The 18,662-nt window shown below is 34.8% G+C and overlaps 1 protein-coding gene across 1 annotated transcript; it reads right to left on the bottom strand.

The window, feature by feature from the left end:
• Positions 1–4,319: 4,319 nt before the first annotated feature.
• Positions 4,320–15,566, bottom strand: LOC140745338 (UDP-glucosyltransferase 2-like). The gene is made up of 8 exons (XM_073077126.1): positions 15,348–15,566; positions 11,089–11,176; positions 9,958–10,147; positions 8,242–8,439; positions 7,649–7,868; positions 7,028–7,247; positions 5,470–5,689; positions 4,320–4,709 (listed from the first exon to the last, which is right to left on the bottom strand). Exons 1-8 carry the CDS (start codon positions 15,492–15,494, stop codon positions 4,439–4,441), a joined length of 1,554 nt encoding a protein of 517 aa, XP_072933227.1. The 5' UTR covers positions 15,495–15,566; the 3' UTR covers positions 4,320–4,438.
• Positions 15,567–18,662: the final 3,096 nt, after the last annotated feature.

Here is an 18,662-nt window from a genome sequence, read left to right as displayed (position 1 = left end):
TAGGTTGAACCCCTGTTTTATATAAATCATACCAAACTGTTTACTGTACCTTTACCATGAGTTTTTACGTTTTGACAAATACGACTGTTTTGGTATTTGTTTACGTACCTATTTGCCCATACATTTTCAAATCAGTGCCCCTAGCGGATTGTATCAGAGCTATAGTATCAGTAACGTAACATTAAATGTCTATATTGTCAAACTGGGGCTTTATGTTTTGTCCCTCTTATTAGCGAACATGTGAGGCAGACTGAAAGACTTGTGCAGTTAATTATTGTTACGTTTACTCAGTCTACTGAAGCAAACGGAACAGAATATTGGATTGAGCAAACGTAACGTAAGATTGTGGACTGGGATGTTTTGAAAACTCATGGTACTGTACATCTGTGTCGTCCTGTGCTCCTACTTAATAGTCTTAAGATCTAATTTATATACATCACGACTTTTGCATTTTAACATACTGATTTGCAATTATGTATACTTTCGGCCTTGAAATGTGCACGTCATTAACGTAACGTCATGTATAAAATATATTCATTTATATTTACGGCCAGATGTCATGCTCTTTTCGCGATAAATTTGATTAATTATACCTATTATTAATAGTTAATGGCCTTTGTTAACAAAAACGTGGGAAGAAATCTACATGCCCGAGAAATCTAAAAATGTTCTCAAAAGTGTCCAAAGTCCATCATTTGCATTTATTTATTTTATTTATTTATTTATGAAAAGGTTGCCAACATTCTTTACACCTTTACATTTTAAATTAAACAATACACAAAGGTAAATGCTAGAATAATTATAGGCAACGACAGCATGAAAACAAGACATCAAATTACACAAAAATATCGTATTTGGACCGTCGATAATCTATAGTGTTATGGGCAACCTTTCAAAAGTTTTGCACAAAATTTAAGGATGTTAACGAAATCGTGGGCCGTGGATCACCCACGGCCACGATTATCGATCTAATTTTTTGATGTGAAACATCTATAGCCGCACGTAAAACCGATTTCTGGCGTGGCGACGCATGCCACGCTATACGATGGTATATATATACAGTCTATATGCAGTAGTGTGTACGGTGTGGCGATTTGAAATAAATTCGTAAATTTTTGTATTTAATGAAAATAAATGTTTATTCAATAAATAGTCATCGTTATGTGGAAAAAAATCGTAATATTTTATTTTATCATTATGACATATTTAATTCCTATCACTGTTCTTTTCTGCATATTACTTTTACAAAATAATGTCTATGTTTCACATCTTCCAGGCGTCCCGTGACGGCTCACATTTTTTTTTGACGAAGAAAAAGATTTCTAATAAAGTGAAGCCCGTGAAGGTAAACTTTGCCACCCAGAAAATATGTCGTCAGATTTTTAAGTGTCTATATATAATTATATTTTGCCGACCCCTGGAACGTTCTGCGGGCCCAAGCCGAAGCGCAACTTCGGGCTGGATCCGTTCCGCAGGCCGGTGATTGCCCCTATATTAGCGGTTACCTAAACCCTTCTCATTTTTTGGGGAGATTCGTGCCGTAAGACACTAATGAATTGATGATAATAATAGTTGAGACTCAAAATATAAAACAACTCAACGACAGCGCCTATTATTGTGTACTTGTACTATCATTTCCTGTGTTGTAAATGTCTTCATTTACAAGACAGGAAATTATAGTGTGGGATTGCTTAACTTTTAATGTAGTTCTAGTTCTAGCTTTAAATATACTTATCAGCACTTGTATCCTGCCTTAGGTACAAAAGAAATTGTCCCTGTAGTTCCAGGACCAGAATAGGACTACGGTATCCTCTGCCTGTCATAAAAGGCGACGAAAGGGGGCTTCCGGGGTTGCGGGCGGCAAGAGTGGGAGCTCTAACCGCCCGGCTAGCGACCCCGGGAAGAACGACGGTATGTGTGACCTCATACCGTCGTACGCTACACAAGGAGTAGCGAGCTTCATTTTTTTTTTATAATATAAGAGTAGCAGACGAGCATGCAGTCCACCTGATGGTAAGTGGCTACTGCCGCCCATGGACATCTGTTATCAACCCCAGATTGATTGGATTAGGTATTCCTACCTGAGGTCGCCACAGATGCGCCGCTACCCCTGAGAACTAAGCTGGAACGCCTCGGAAAAGTCTGTCTCCCTTACCACACCCTTCAAACCGAAAGGGTGTGACGGACAAATCGAAATCTCATTTGCGATTATGCGTATGGGCATTGAAATTTATATCCTCTTTCCTAAATCGCTCATATAATGAGTTCAAAAATAAGAAAACACAATGATATTATTTTATTGCAATTAAGTATACTTATAAATAACTTAAGTGTATTAAACAATTCTCCATAACAATAAATGTCTTTATTGTTTATGTAAAACAGTTTCGGTTTTTCAAAGTAAATAAGAGACTGTTAATAACGGTAAGTATTTTCAGAATAACACAACTCATAAGGTCAAAAGTATGAATATTACATCGGAATTTTCCCAAAGTTAATGATACTTTATCAGTACCTAATAGTTAAGTCTATCACTTCTATCATTATATATAAGCTATTAGCGTTAAAATTTAACCTACATTTTACGTCACATGTGTTTCAAAAATCCTAACTAATATTATAAATGCGAATGGTTTAGAAAAGGGCATAAAGCTCCTTTGACTGCTAAGAAAGCAGGTAAAAAATAGTTATTTACAATTACTTGAACGATAAAAAAACCATTGGAGGAAACTTACTTGTCTGTTTTTTAACACGCTTTTATTAGCTTGGGTTGTATGTATGTATGTATCTAACAAAGTAACGGAATCTTTGAACCCGATTTCTATCCACTTTGAACGTTTAGAGTAATTCAAAAATTTGAAGAATTATCAAAAGCCGATGACAATACACGATTTTAATAATTTTATACCATTGTCCTTATCTATATACTCAAGATTAACAATTTTCGAGGCCAGATTGTTCAAGCGCCTTAGAGAAAAATAATCGCAAAGTTACTAGATTGCAACAATTAATACTTTTTAGTTTCAATAACTGTCATAGCATGATTTTTAGTTTAATAATAATGTTATCACACACAGTTGAGCAACTGTAAAAATACTCGCAATAGCACTGTTGGCTTTAAAACAATGGCCACCGGACTCATTATAACTGAAATACGTATTTGTCGGCGAATAAGTCTATAAGAAATTAATTTGTAAAGTAATTTTGTAAACTAAGTTTGTAACGATCGACTTAGACCTCAAAAAACGAAACAAATTTGCGGTTGGCTTCAAGTAGAACCTGTTTTATGTGGTGTTTGTGACAGATATCCATGGCAACCAGTGACAAGTAATTATCAGTTGTACTAACTAATAAGCGGTTCATTAAGTAAACTATTCTAATTATTCGAAAACGTGAAATTTAATGATAAACGGGTCAAGCTAAGACTATTAACTGAAAGTTACTCTCCCAAACAGTTACTCTAGAAATATTTATTAACATTAAGATCTGGTTTAAAGTTAAATGATAAAATCGTAGTTGACATACTTTCGTAATATAATATCAATCTGAATGATGGAATGATAAGAGTCACAACTGACATCTGTTTACCCCGAATGCGAAGGGCCATGTTTCGAACATGATAACTCTTTTAGTTCAAAAGTTATAGCGATTTATTTACTTTAGGTGCACAATTCCAAAAAAAAAACTTCAAAAGGTCGTAATACCCAAAAAAAATTTTTTTATTTTTTTTTTTATTTTTTTTGTCGACAAAATGCGGTTTAATTTTACCTGTTTCAATATGTGCACTTTATGGAGATTCACCCTGTATTATCCTACTGACGTAGGGTAATATATCTATGGTAAGCCCTGCAGACCAAACGGCTTAACGGATTTCAACATATGAGATGTCAAAGGATTTATCTAAATTGTGGATTAGACTGAGTCAGATTTTTTTTTGTTTTTACTTATTTTAGTAAATACATGTAAAAAGATACTTTGATAAAAAAAATTGAATTGAATTGAATAACTTTTTTCCTATTAGGCTGAGTAAAAGAACAAGAACTTTTTTGTAGATAATTTAATTTACTACAAGATCATGAAAACGAAAATTAGAAAAAAAATCTTGATGATTTTTATTGAAATTTTAAAAAAGGTTATTTTCAATGCATTTTAAATGGGAAAGGGGACCCCCCCATGCGCCACCTCAATTTTTAGGAGATTTTTCTTGGTCTATCAAAGTAACTTTTTACATGTATTTACTAAAAAAAAAAACAATATTTTTTTTCTGACTCAGTCTATTGTAGAAAGTCATTTACCTTTGCAGTTAATCATTTGAAACATTCGGTTTTTCATGATAATTTATTTATAACAAATATTTACAACACCGATGGATTTTTAAATAGATTTCAATGACACAATTAAAAAATATTAAATCTACTATGATTCTTAAGCACAAAAACTACGTTCTCTTCTTCTTGGGCACTCTATTCCTCTTACTCGTGAAGATTTGGAAGGAAATGAATCTCTTCACAGCGTAGATTGCTAAGGCGATCACAGCGAGAAGATCCAGGTATAACTTCTGGTATAAAGGCACATGGAGAGCTGGAGAACGGAGGTGAACCGCCCCTTTCGTGGCTATGACGTGTTCCACCCAGTGGACCAACTCCTGACCTGGTGGCAATGGACGGTTGTGGTAGATGAAGGAGATTTCCTTCACGTTTTGTTCGTACCTGAAGAAAGAAATGAGGTTAAAAAATTAAAAAAAAATTGAGGTCTTTGCAGATTTTTTTAGATACAAACAATCCGGTAGAATTAAAAAGTATATTTAAAACACGCTTAAATGCAAACAAATATAGCATTTAAATGTTTAATCTTAAGATTTGCCCTTCTCTTGTAGCATTAAAAAAAAACAGTGATATGGTTGTTAACATAATTATGTCCATATAACAACCAACTAAAATGATTCTTAATTGTTTTTATGACGACCCGCGTAACGTGGCGTCACCATACCGGTCTGTCGCGCAGAGGGTCCCGGTTTCTATCCCCGGCCAGACCGATTTCTAAATGATGAATTTAGATATCTGTTTCTGGGTTTGGTTGTTTGTGTATTTGTCTGTGTGTGTGTCCATGGCACCCACGATACAGGGAATCCTAGTGTGGGGCTGTGAGTGTAGAAAGCGTTTTTTTATGAGAAAATCCACTAATTTTAAACACAACCCTAGGTGAAGGTGGTGTGATTCTAATCCACCAACGCCTACGCCTAACCTAATAACAGCAGTGGTACATGCTGATGTGTTCTGGTCTGAAGGTTACAAGGGAAACATACTAGTCCGATGTGTTCCGACTTAGTTTTCAAGGGTAGTAACGCATCTGTTGCTGACTTCATTTAGGAATCTCATCTAATCTGGTATCAATATCTTTGGGCGCCGGTCACTCATCATCAGGAGGAACACATGCTTGCTTGTAGCAATAAAAAAACCGTTTACTCACTGAGGATTGCTGATCACTTCATCTATAGCAACTTTCAAGTCGTTAGCAAGGTGGTAGGAAAGAACCACTTTTTTCCCAAAACCCTTTTTGGCGGCTCTGTCTATATTGTTGTATTGGTCGAAGAAGACGGGTATGCCAATGATGGGGACCCCGAAGTGTACTGCCTCGGTGATGGAGAGGAGACCACCGTGCGTGATGAAGAGGACGCAGTTTGGATGGGCTGTAATTGAGAAAATTTTGATATTTTTATTACGATTTTTTATGAAGTGACAATTAGTGAGAAATGGTTACTGCCGCTCCTAAGGACTCATAATAATTCAACCAGCTTTCGTACCCTCCCACTGAAAGGCAGGAACTGTTTCACGTTAGAAATAGGTGTGGCGCAGTGGGGTCCGGTCGGACCATATAGGTTATACCACAGCTTTTGATACAAAAATTGTTTAGTAATTTCGAAAGTTACCAAGACTCATAATAAAATCTATTAAATTTAGGGAAATAAAACTTAAAATGAATCCCAAATCTGCATGCATAAGCATATTTATAATTATTATACATTTAATTAATCTGTAATATCAGTTTTAATTAAGTTTAATCAAAGTAAATATGACAAAATAATTAGATGTAAGTACACTCGTATCATCGTATCGTGGCTAAATTCTAATCTATCTTAATTAAACATAATTTTAAATGAAATTGATATTAATGTAATTTCACGAATTTTATTTTAAATTAGTAAATAAATAAAAAAAAATAATCGTCCTTAGTTTAAAGAACTTTAATAACACAATCGTAGCCTTTCATTTCTTATTACAGCAAACAAATACCCAAAGTCTCAGGCCCGTGCCAGACATAGCACAAACATTTGAACACATTGAACATAGTGAAGCACGGTGTTTGGAGTACTTGTTCAAAGCTTGCTTCAAATATTTGCACTTTGTCATTTAGTGTCCGTTTTTCGAGCGTACATCAAAGCGACCAAAGTTCAAGTATGTGCGGAGCCTGTTACACATACGCAAAGTCCAGTTGCTAGGAGACCATGACACGAGTGACAGGTTAAAAAATTTAAACAAATAAATGTTCAAATGTGTGAGCAAAATCTTTGTTCAAATATTTGTTTATGTCAGGCACGGGCCTCAGACGAATATAGTTCTAAATAACACATCTGCCTACAGAAATTGAATCTGGCATCTAACACCAATGACACTCCATTTCTTAAAACCCGTCAAGCCGTTGGAAACAAAGAAACATACATACATACGCTCGAAAAACATTACCCTCTGCATTCGAGTAAGAAGGAAGGGGTCTCCCTTCTTACTCGAGTGCGAACTCGATTTAGAAGTAAAAGGAAATAAATAAATTCATAAAAATACTGCAATATTATAAAAAACGATAGTGCATTTAATATAAATTAATAAACTTTTAATTATAATAATGTAATTGTTTGAAATGTAATATTTGCATGCTAATCAATTAATAAAGCTTAATATAACACTAATGTATAATACTCGTATAACTATATATTATCAGACAAATAAATGATTAAATAAGTAAATCTTACCCAAAATACTGGGTTGAGGCGCCCATTCCAATACATGCACATTCTTTGGAAGATTAGGAAAAGATTCTTCGAATTTCCACAAAACCGACTGCTTCAATGTACCGAACATCTTCAAAAGGTTCTTCTTCATTGCATCAGGAAAACCTTTGCTTTGTAAATTGGACCCCATACTGAAATATATCACCCCGTCCTTAGAGTTGTCCATTATTTTCTTTAAATTCTGAAAATGGTCAATCAAATCAAATCACTTTTTTTTTAATTTTGAATGAACAACTACAACAACTTCACAAAGTTTTAAGTTATGGAGAACAAGCGGTGAAAGAAACTCCATCACACACGCCTTTTTTAAAAAATAAATGATTTTCACAATGGCCTAATGGTAATTATATTTAATCAAATTCAAAATATTTTATTTAAAGTTGATTTATAAAATGTCAATTTATACTGATGAAGCTTTTGACGTTGGAGCTACTTCAGACATCACAATTTTGAAAGAACGCTCAGGATAACGATACTTCGAAAAAGTTCTTAAAATATTAGGTAGCTCTACTAACTTCAATTAATTAATCAAAGAAGATAATTTTATAAATCCCTTATAAATCTATATTAAATTATACTTACAGCGGGCAAGGGCGCCACTTCAGGGTCTATATGATACCCACCGATAGGCTTGAAGTTCTGGGGTAGTCTTATAGTGGTCCCAGTCGAGACGTAGGTATTCCCAAGAATCATAGAAGCATTTAGTCTAACATCTTCGTATGATGGCAAGACTCCACCTCGTTTTGACACAGCTGGACCATATGCTTTCTCGTAAAGATCTCTTTCTAAGTTGCGTTGGTAGCTAAAAATCAGAAATGAATTGTTAAGTGGCCCCTGAGGAGTCAGGTCGCAGTAATAGGAAAGTGTCAGAAAAATATTGGCATTTATTCTGGCCCGCTAGGAATCAGAGTTTTTAATCATGCATTGTTATTAAATCAGAAAAATTCTGGCCCCTTAGGAGTCAGTTGTTTTTCTAAGTTGCATAGTTGGTTAATATAAAAAATGGATTCTTCTATTGTCGCCTGTCCTAAACCCTCAAGTGACATTTCGTAGATGCAATTCATCTGTAATTAACTACATTTAGAATTTTTGTCTAGTTATAGGCTAAGAGGTTTTCTTTATGTAAAGAGTAAAATAGGAGTACAAACTTGTTACACAAGAAAATATATACTTACAAAGTTGATTTTACAGTGCTTACAACCTGGAACCATAGCATTTCTACTCTCTCCGCGAAGGTGAAGGGAGGTACATGACTGTACGCCACGTTAGTTGTGTAAGCAGGGTTAGTGGCTTCGTCGATCAAGCTGAGAGCCACGAAGTTTGGTTCGTAAGGAAACGACCATATGTAGGGACAGTTGAATACAGCTGAAAATCTAAAAAAAATAATATTGATATTGTTGTTTAAAACCAGTTTTAGCGGCTCTTTTCGGAGGACGAAAACTCGATCCGTAAGATATGTACTGTCACACTGTATTGTTTTTTTTATAATATAGGCATAGCAGACGAGCACGTAGTTCACCTGATGGTGAGTGGCTACTGCCGCCCATGGACATCTGAAATCAACCCCAGTTAGATATTCCTACCTAAGGGCGGCAACAGATGCGCCGCTACCCCTGAGGACTAAGCTGGAACGCCTCAAAAAAGTAGGTCTCCCTTACCACACCCTTCAAACCAGAACACAGCGCCTAACTGATGCGCAGAGCAGACGCCGCGGTAACGCCGCGTGTAATATTTCTGAATTACTGAATCTTTCTGTTTTAAAAAAAGTTCTCAAAGGTATGTGAAGTCTTCCAATAAGCACTTGGCCGGCGTGTTAAACTATCACTAAATCCTTCTCATTATGACAAGACCCATGCCCAGTAGTGGGTTGATAAGGATGCGTTTAACAAGGTTCTTCAATTTTATCATTGTTGTATAGTCCTCGCCAAACTGCTAGTCCGATCTGAAGTTGTTGCGAGCAGGTGTAATCATACAATTTACTATGGCGACGCGATTCATTAGTATATTTAGAGCGGACTAGCAGTTTTACGCGGACTATAATTAGCTTAAACGTAAGAAATGATTTCATTACGTTATATTGATTTTACATTTAATTAACAATGAAATATGATGGTAACACAAATTATTTTATTATTTATTAAGTTATTTCACGTTTACGCTTCATTGACACAATTCAGAGTGAATATTATATTAATGTAATGTCAAAATGATCAAATAGCTATTATACATAATGGCTAGATATTAAGTGTAATATCCGAATTTATCACTTTGGCTGTAACATTAACATACCATTACATTACTCGGCCTAGCGACGAGATATTAAAGCAATCTGAGATTGCTATTAAATAATATTTCTTTATAAAAAACAGAACGGTATTTACTTATCTTTGAACCTATATCTTAATCGATCATAGATTATTAAGCGCAGCGCGTATTGGAAGAAGTGGTAAGGGAGAGATATAATTCTAATCCTAAATAATTTTCTAAATGGAATGCAAATATGAGTTTGTTTGTTTGAGACACTTTCACAGATTAATTGTGTAAGCGATTGTCATATTTTTGACACATTTTGAGACGTTAGAATAGTTCAGAGAATGATATAGGTTAACTTTTATCGCGAATAAAGTAAATAAATTATTATAATTAGTTATGTTACTAAAGGCAGCTAAAGGCAAAACGTGGCAATTAATAATTATAATTGTCCGTCATAAATCTTATTTTTTGTATTTTTTTTTTACAGACACCAATTAAATAATAATAAAGTGCCATCTAAACTGAACATATATGCATTTCAGCTCAATGTTAGCATTAAGTGGTTTAATTTAGTTGCAAGATTGAACCCTCTAACTAACAAATAAATTAAATAAAAGCTTAATAATACGTTGACTTACCCACTATACATATCGTTGAACATCCATTCAGCTATCACCAAGTCGAAGTGTTCTCGAGGGTCGTGCAACAGTTTCTGTACTTCTTTGTCTTCTAACGCAATTCTGGTGATGTTGTACATAATGTCGTATATGAGGTTGGCGTCCAGATCCACGTCTTTGGTAATAAGAGCTTCAAGACTGAAGACACTCGCTGCGAATGCAAGACTAAAGGTTAGATTTTTTAAGTTGATTCGACCGGGCATCTGCCGGTGCAAGTGCCGAAGAGTGGGTTTTGTGAGGACCCTGCTGACTAACACTCGAGTGACAGTTAATGTCAACGACATTTCTGAATGGTCGTTGACGACAGGCGTTCGCTCCCTTACATGTAAGGCGACAATCTTAGCCCTCAGGAGTGCAATGCATCTATAATCAGTTTCAAGAAAAAACCTTGTTGCATATAGAATAATTACAAACGTCCACAGGCAGCAGGCGGCAGTTGCAAATTTGAAATTTAAAGCTCATTATTAAAACATAAAAAGTTTGTAGAGTTTGATCCTTATAAGCAACACTATCCCATAGCGCAATAATACAGGATGTATTTTGTTTCTAAACGAACTCGTTGGCGAAAAAGATTTTTATCAATCTGATGATGCAATGTTCATTAGCAGCATTTAACAGTCTCCGTAACTTCTTAGCATTATAGGGTTTAACCGCACATATGAAATAACTCCGATTTTTAACAGGTATAGTGTAAGTGTTTTGAAGGTGGTAGAACCCTTTGTGGTTCGAATCCGGCGGCACCACCGCCACACCTATTTTTACCTAATAACAGCAGTGCTAGGCGCTGCTTTGTTCCATTTTGAAGGGTATAGTAAGGGAGACAGACTTTTCCGAGGCGTTCCAGCTTAGTCCTCAGAGGCAGCGGCGCATCTGTGGTCGACCTCAGGTAGGAATATCTAATCCTATCTGGGGTTGATAACTGATGTCCATGGGCGGCAGTAGCCACTTACCATCAGGTGGATTGCATGGATTATATATATTATAAAAAATTATTAAAATATAGGATATATTATAAAAAAAAACTTCAGACGGTATAGCCGTATCTATATTTTGTTTTAAACTCAGACTAAGAGGAAAAAGATATGGTTTTACCAGAAATAGCCTTAACAGTATCGCTCACGAGGACATGACGAAGATTTGGTCGAACATTCTTTGGAGGGAACGGTGTTATGTATGTAATCTGAAATATTAATAAAATATTTATGAACTTTGAGAAAATTAAAATATTTAACATTATTTTTATGATAAAGATATGTTTGTAGTATACAAGTAAGTTAAATTAACTTAAATACTATAATTATTATAATTATATTTAGAAGTTGAGAAAATAATTGGTTTATTAAAAATAATAATTAACACTTGAAAGTTAATTATTATTTTTAATTATTTTGTTAAAGATTATTAGATACTTCATACTATTAATATTAAATAAAAGTTATTAAAATAAATGTTCTTATTTTGTTCGTAATTCAAAAAGAAGTTGCTAATAATGACTATGATAATATACATAGTTATTATTTATTTATAATTAAGTATTTTAAATCATGTTTTAAAAGGGAGAAAGATGTGATTTCTGTTTTATAACTTCAAAATTAGGCACTCCTGTGTTTCGGTTTGAAAGATGGAGTAAGGAACACATAGAACTCTAATCGTATCTACGATTGATTACAAATGTCCACGAGTGACAGTAGCCACCGTCCATCAGATATATCAACTAATTTGCTACTTCTATATTATAGAAAACACTATGACAGGCAAGAAGTAAAACGCTATCAACACAAGTAATTTACCTTTCTTTTTCGTTTCGAGGGGAAACCTTCAAAAGGTACCCGACGACGTGGGAGCGACGCCGGGTTATGTGGGATTTTTACCGCACTAAACCCCCCCCGGTAGCCGTCCTCAGCGCTTGTTGGAGAACTCCGGGATCTCCTACGGAACACAACCGGAGTCCTCCTAGCGCGTTGCCCGGATCGGGCTCTGCCCTGGGGGAGCGTTCGCTCCTCCCACAACATCGGGTGATTACGACGGTATGCGACCACACATACCGCCGTCCTTCCCGGGGTAGCATGCTGAACGGTTCGAGCTCCCATTCTTGCCGCACGCAACCCCGGAAGCCCCCTTTAAGTCGCCTCTTACAACAGGCAGGGGATACCGTAGCCCTATTCTAGTCCCGGAACTACAGGGACAACAAGTAATTTACCTAGCTTTTTGATTTAGCTGAATTTTAATTAAACAGTTCAGTCCGCTAGGTAAATGGCGAAGTTTAGAATCATGCTAGGTTATTAACTAAACGGGTAATTAAGCTACCGCATATAGATAACAAGAATGATTAATGTACTTAATTAGAAATAGATAATAACTATTTATATTATCATAATCATTACTTGTCTTATTATTAGCAACTTATTTTTGAATTACGAACAAAATAACAACATTCATTTTAATAACTTTTATTTAATATTAATATCATCATTTAATACTTATTTCAATTAAAGTATTAAATATTATTATTAATTAACCAATTATTTTCTAAAGTTTTAATTGATTTCATGATGGACGAAAATCATGCATAGGAATACCCGGTCAAATTTTGTTTACAATTTACTTCTGATGTGAACATTAACCTGATTTAGAAGCCAGTAACCATCAACAATTAGTTTATTATTAGTATATTTGACCAGGGACCAGGGACCAGACCAAATTTATTCGACGCTATCGGAGCGACGTCGGGTTATGTGGGACTTTTACCGCACTAAAACCCCCCGGTGGTCGTCCTCAGCGCTGCGTAGAGGACTGGTATCTCCAAAGAAAGCAACCGGAGTTTAGTTATAGTTGGCCTGAAAGTCGGCCTCTCAATCGGGGGAGTCCGTGTCTCGAAACCAAAATTAATTATCACTTGTTTTATCGGTGAAAGAAAGCATCTTGAGGAAATCTACATGCGTATGAGTCCTTTTAAAAAAATCTTAAAGGTATATGAAGTCTTACAATTCGCACTTGAACAGATCCGTGGACTTTGGCTTAAAGTTTAAACCCTTCTCATTCTGGGAGTAGACACACAGTCACACAGCAATGGAAAATTGATGACGAACCGTATGAGGGGATAGGGGTTCGAATCCGAATGAGGCCAGTAGCTTCTTCACTATCTATTAATGATTAATGATGTATACATTAAATCATATAACAATGGAACGGAAAGTATATTGAGAACACTAAATCAAAGTGATACGTGTGTTAAGAATATAATTCTAAATTTGTAGTATATATTATTTAATATGAAATGAAATGAAATAACTTTATTACGTAATGCATTGTACACACACATATATCAATTACAAATTATTTAAGTTAATTACAACATAGTGGGATATAGGTATATATAAAATTCATGACACATACTAAAACAACACAGCAGATTAAAAATACAATAGTTAATTAGGTAAGTTATAGCATATCCCTATGCTTGTATGTATACATTGCATACGGAAAAGGCACTCACTCAGCATTGATGCCATGGTGAGTTGCACCACGGCGCTGATTTTCAGTGAGCCCTCAGAGTGACTCACGGATATGCGTACAGCGAAGAGAAGTAAGAGGAAACACGTGAGCAGCTGAGTTCGATTGTTATATCGCGGGTAGACGCATTTTGTTCATATCACTGGGAGTCTTTGGTATTGCTCAATTTGAACTGTGCTTGTGAGTGAATTAAATTGTTATTAAAATCATATTAGGAATGTTTGCCTGTAATAATGTGGTGTTTATGTAGCTATATGAATTTTCGTTTTAATCTAAGTCGCATCCAAGTTGTGAAGAAGCGAGTTATTGGTGTATAGTCTATAATTGATCAGGTGAGTGACAGTAAAGTGAATAAGTATATCGTAGTTTGTTAAGATTTCACCTGAAGCTCTAGTATGTATAATTTATACTTATTTCTAAATATATTTACTGTTTGTAGACTACGAAGAGGTGGAGGGACATCGTACCAACACTTGGATGCGGCGTACCTAAAGCTACCTCGGAAGGAATGGGTGCGATGAAGGGGTACAACTAATGGATTCCTTCGAGGACGTGTATTGTTCATCTTCTCATTTGCTGACCATACCAATTTTCGGACAAGATTAGAAGGCATTTTATTGTTTATAATACCAAAAAGAAGTGTGGCAAGGTGAAGCTTCCTGCGTGATTCCATTTTTAGTTTTTGTGCACTGTTAATGAATGGTGTGATATGTGTGCGGGGTGGTACAGAGTAACAGTATCGCGCACAGGCGTTTTGAACGCGCTGTACTAGCTGTCGTGTATGAGCCAAAAGTCGTGGACCGTAAACCACGTCCATGTAATTTAATTTTGATAAAATTAATGCCTCACAGAGTTTCTCACGTATGTTAACTGTTAAATAATTTCGTATTTGATATAGTACCTTTAACCTGTAAAAACAATTTCTACTGGTATTTAAAATATGATTTTGAAATTGAAGGTTTTCGTCCATGAGTAATCCTAAATTACGTACTTCATGGACGCGTTCGACGTTTTCATCTTTTATTTTAATAATAGGTGTTTGGTCAGACATATACTTAATTTGGGCCTTAGAACCTAGTATTAAAAATTTGGACTTGTTTCCGTTTAACACAAGGCAATTCATGCTACACCATTTAGCTATTCGATCTAGATCTTCGTTAATTTTATTTACCGCTTCATGAGTATCACGAGGGTTGCAATGTATATAGACTTGCAGATCGTCCGCATATAGGTGGTATTTACAATTCTGTATATTTTGGACCACGTCAGCACTATAAATTGCAAACAGGATCGGCGCAAGATTCGACCCCTGAGGTGCACCAGCTTAGATACTTTTAGAACTGGACGTCGTGTTCATGTTTGAATTTGACCGATTGTGACCGATATCTATAGTAACTATCTAATAAATAAATATAATGTGTATTAGTAACTAAAACTGACGGTGGCAAGTTTGAAAGGGTGGCTAAATTTGCTGTTTTTTATTGGTATCCGATCTCACATTCTATGATAGATACAACATGCAGCCCAGACGATATGACGGATATTAACATAATATGATATGAGTACTACAGAAAAATAATAAAATGACATCATTGTCCCCGCCTGCAAGACTTTATAATGATTAATTTACATTTTATGTGTTCATATCATTATTGTAGCACATAGAGCTGGTTTTTCCTATTCTAAGTTCCGAGTCTCAGTTTGTACACTTAATCATTTGTTTAATTTTATTTGAAAAAAAAAAAACAATAAATAAAAATCAATATTGAATGACTGTGACTGTGAGGGGTTTCAAAAGGCGATCCTCTTAAGCCGGCTCTTCTGCCTCACCGACTTACCTCATGCCCGGCTTTCAACAAGTTCCTCAAGTATCCCTCTCCCAGGTTAGCGTGGCTGCCCGATGGCACAGGAAATACGACCAGAATCTTGGACCCACAGCACACAGACACACTCAACAAAAACAGAAACAATGACCACTTCGCCATACTTTAGTTTTCAAAACACTGCAAGTGCAGTGCGTCGCACACAACAGTAAGCTTGAGACTGAGATTTTACGATCTCGATCGGAAGGAATAAGATCAGACGAATATTGGGTACACCGGGGTGAGTGGTAACACGCGGTAATCGTAATAAATATCAACATCATCAATTATTGCCCCACTGGGCACGGGTCGCTAATCAGAAGGATAAGGCCATAGATCACTCTCAGGTATGCAAAATTCCCCACGATGATTTGTTTCACCGTTAAAACAAGTGATAATTCATTTCTGACACGCACATAACTTTAAAAAATCAGCGGTGCCTGAGATCCGAACCTTAAAAACTTGGAGAGTTTCAACCGCTAAGTTATCACTGCGCCACAAACGATATGTGAGTTTGAGCACGATTAATAACCCTTTATTTTTCGCGAAAAGATTTTCATTCGAACACTTATCCACCATTCAAATAAACGTGATACATTCTGGCCAATTTGCCAAGTAAAACAATTTTAACCAATTGCCAATATTGAAGCTATCGCTACATAATTTTTTGCTTTCTGGGTTAGAAATAGAACACTTATTTCGACGATTTGGGAGAATGAACCCGTTTAGAAGTAAAATAGGAGTTAAATTTTTGTATTTACTATAATATCATGTTACAATGTACGTACGAAGCTGCAGGCAACAGCGTGTGCCATATAAATTGAGTATCTTTGAACATTATTTCAATTTCATATTTATAGGAAAACAAATTAATATTGGAATTTTCCACTGTAATAAACATTTAATTTAAATTGGTTAAAGTTAGTTATCTCTTAATGACTGTTTAGACTAATTGTAGTTAATTGTAATAACAATTCATTGTAAATGTATGTTCGTTTTAAATACAGTAACTATATTTCTTAAAATATAATATACAAATATATTTAATCTTCTGATAGTTAATCTTTAATTAAAATCAGGTTTCATGAACGTTAAAACATCTGGTTGGTTAAATTTGGTTTACTTACATAAAATAAAGTATTAATATTGTCTCCGCATTTTATTAAACCAGTCAAAAATATATAAACTTACTTACATAATGTTTCGTATGTACGGTTTACAGAAAGACTTGAAATAAAGATAACCCTTTTTTATTTAAAGATAATTTTTGAAGATTAATTTTGAAGGTGAAGGTAAAAAAGTTAATAATAAGTCATAACTTATTGAACCAATTAAGCATTGATGTATTGTTTGACACATACCTACTTACATGAAATTAGAATTCATTTGTCATTTGTAGATTTTCAATTGGTTTGATATCAATTGATTACTTTATTCGGTTAGTAATATCCAAATACCTTTTGGAACAGGCCCTTAGCGACATAGAACAGTTAGTAAACTAATTTAATATAAAACAACAATTTTTTGCATAAGTAGGAATTGTTAGTGTTTTTGTTAAAGTTTTTGTAAGTAGACATATACTTCCTAATAGCAAAAACCTTCACAAGTGACTACAATATCAAAACGATTTTATATAGTTAAAAATAATTTGAATAAATATTGGTGAGCACATGGTAGTACTTATTAGAAATATTTATATCTGATTAAATTATATTGATATAATTTACTAACACATACAGAATACTAAATTGTACCTAAGCATGTATAATTTAGAAAAAACATATAGTTTTTTTATTAATATAGGTGTAGCAGAAGAGTATGCAGTCCACCCGATGGTAAGTGGCTACAGCCGCCCATGGACATCTGTAATGAACCACTGATAGCATTGCTATCAGTACCCTTACCATAAGTTTTTACGTTTCGACAAATATGACTGTTTTGGTTTTTGTTTACGTATGGGCCAATACGATTTCCAAGTTCTGATACAATCCGCTAGGGGCGCTGATTGGAATTTGTATGGGCGAATACGTAAACAAATACCAAAACAGTCATATTTGCCGAAACGTAAAAACTCCTGGTAAGGTTACAGATTCCTACCTGAAATCAGCTACAGATGCGCCGCTACGCCTGAGGACTAAGCTGGAATTCCTCGGATAAGTATGTCTTCCTTGCCACATCCTTACTGTTTAATTATTTTATTGTCATTCGTTAAAAATATTTTAATTATCTAAAGAAATATTCATTGAATAATTTTTGTGCTGGCCATACTTTGTTAAACATGCTCTCATTTCAGATTCGAATCTTAAAATGTTTCGCATATCTCGATCGTAAGCATTTTGAAGAGATTATAATATAAGATCTAGTTGCGCGTTTACGTCCACCTGTGTTTATTACAATAAAATTATCATTACACGCTATTAATAGAACATTACATTTATGGCGACTTGCCTGTATGGACATGAAAACCTAATATTGTTTTTTACTGCAGTTAATATATGCATAGTTTATTAATTTATTTATTTTTAAAGTAATATATAATACCTACTATTAAAAAAACTTTCGAAGTCGTTAGGTAATTGCATCTAACCAAAATCCAAGGCTAACTGCCATAACATATCCTACTCTAGCTTCCCTAGTTTTAACCTTTTTATCTTATCTTTAGTACAAGATTTATCTGTAAGAAACAAACAGAATACACATTGATTATACTGCGCTGAGGACCATTTTATTTGACCTACCCCGTGTACGTGACTTCCTACAATAGAGAGGTCAAGATGTATCGCAAAATGTAATAAAATTAGTTCCACGGTTCAACTTGAACCTATCGGTTATTGAACTGTTTTGAAGCATCTAAAATTATACATTCATTTTGTGTAATAAATTAATGATACTATATTAAATGTTGTGTACATATGCTAGTGTAGTTGCTATCAACATTTATAATTAGGTTGTTTACCACACAAGTCCATAGCGATTACTAAGAAAATATGTATAATAATGTATATGTTACATTCGATAATAATATTTGTATTTACATATTTAGAGGTAGAACTCTGGATAGTTGGATTGTGGCGTCTATACTTGCAATATTATCCAAACTTTTATTTAGTTATTAATTCATACGTGCACGTAAAAATGAATTCTTCCTACAGAATTTTAACAAAGGTAGCCCTAATCGACGTAGTTAGATTATTTATGTATTATTCCGAGTTCGGGGTTCAAATCCCAGGTACGCAAATCTGATTTTTTCTAAGTTATGTGCGTATCAGAAATTAATTATCACTGGCTAAA

Source organism: Epargyreus clarus, unplaced genomic scaffold (genome assembly GCF_041222505.1).
Source record: "Epargyreus clarus isolate Ecla_fem2 unplaced genomic scaffold, WU_Ecla_fem_2.2 ptg000010l, whole genome shotgun sequence".
NCBI lineage: Eukaryota > Metazoa > Arthropoda > Insecta > Lepidoptera > Hesperiidae > Epargyreus > Epargyreus clarus.
The sequence above is the reverse complement of the archived record's forward strand: the minus strand, read 5'-3'. Positions and strand labels throughout refer to the sequence as shown.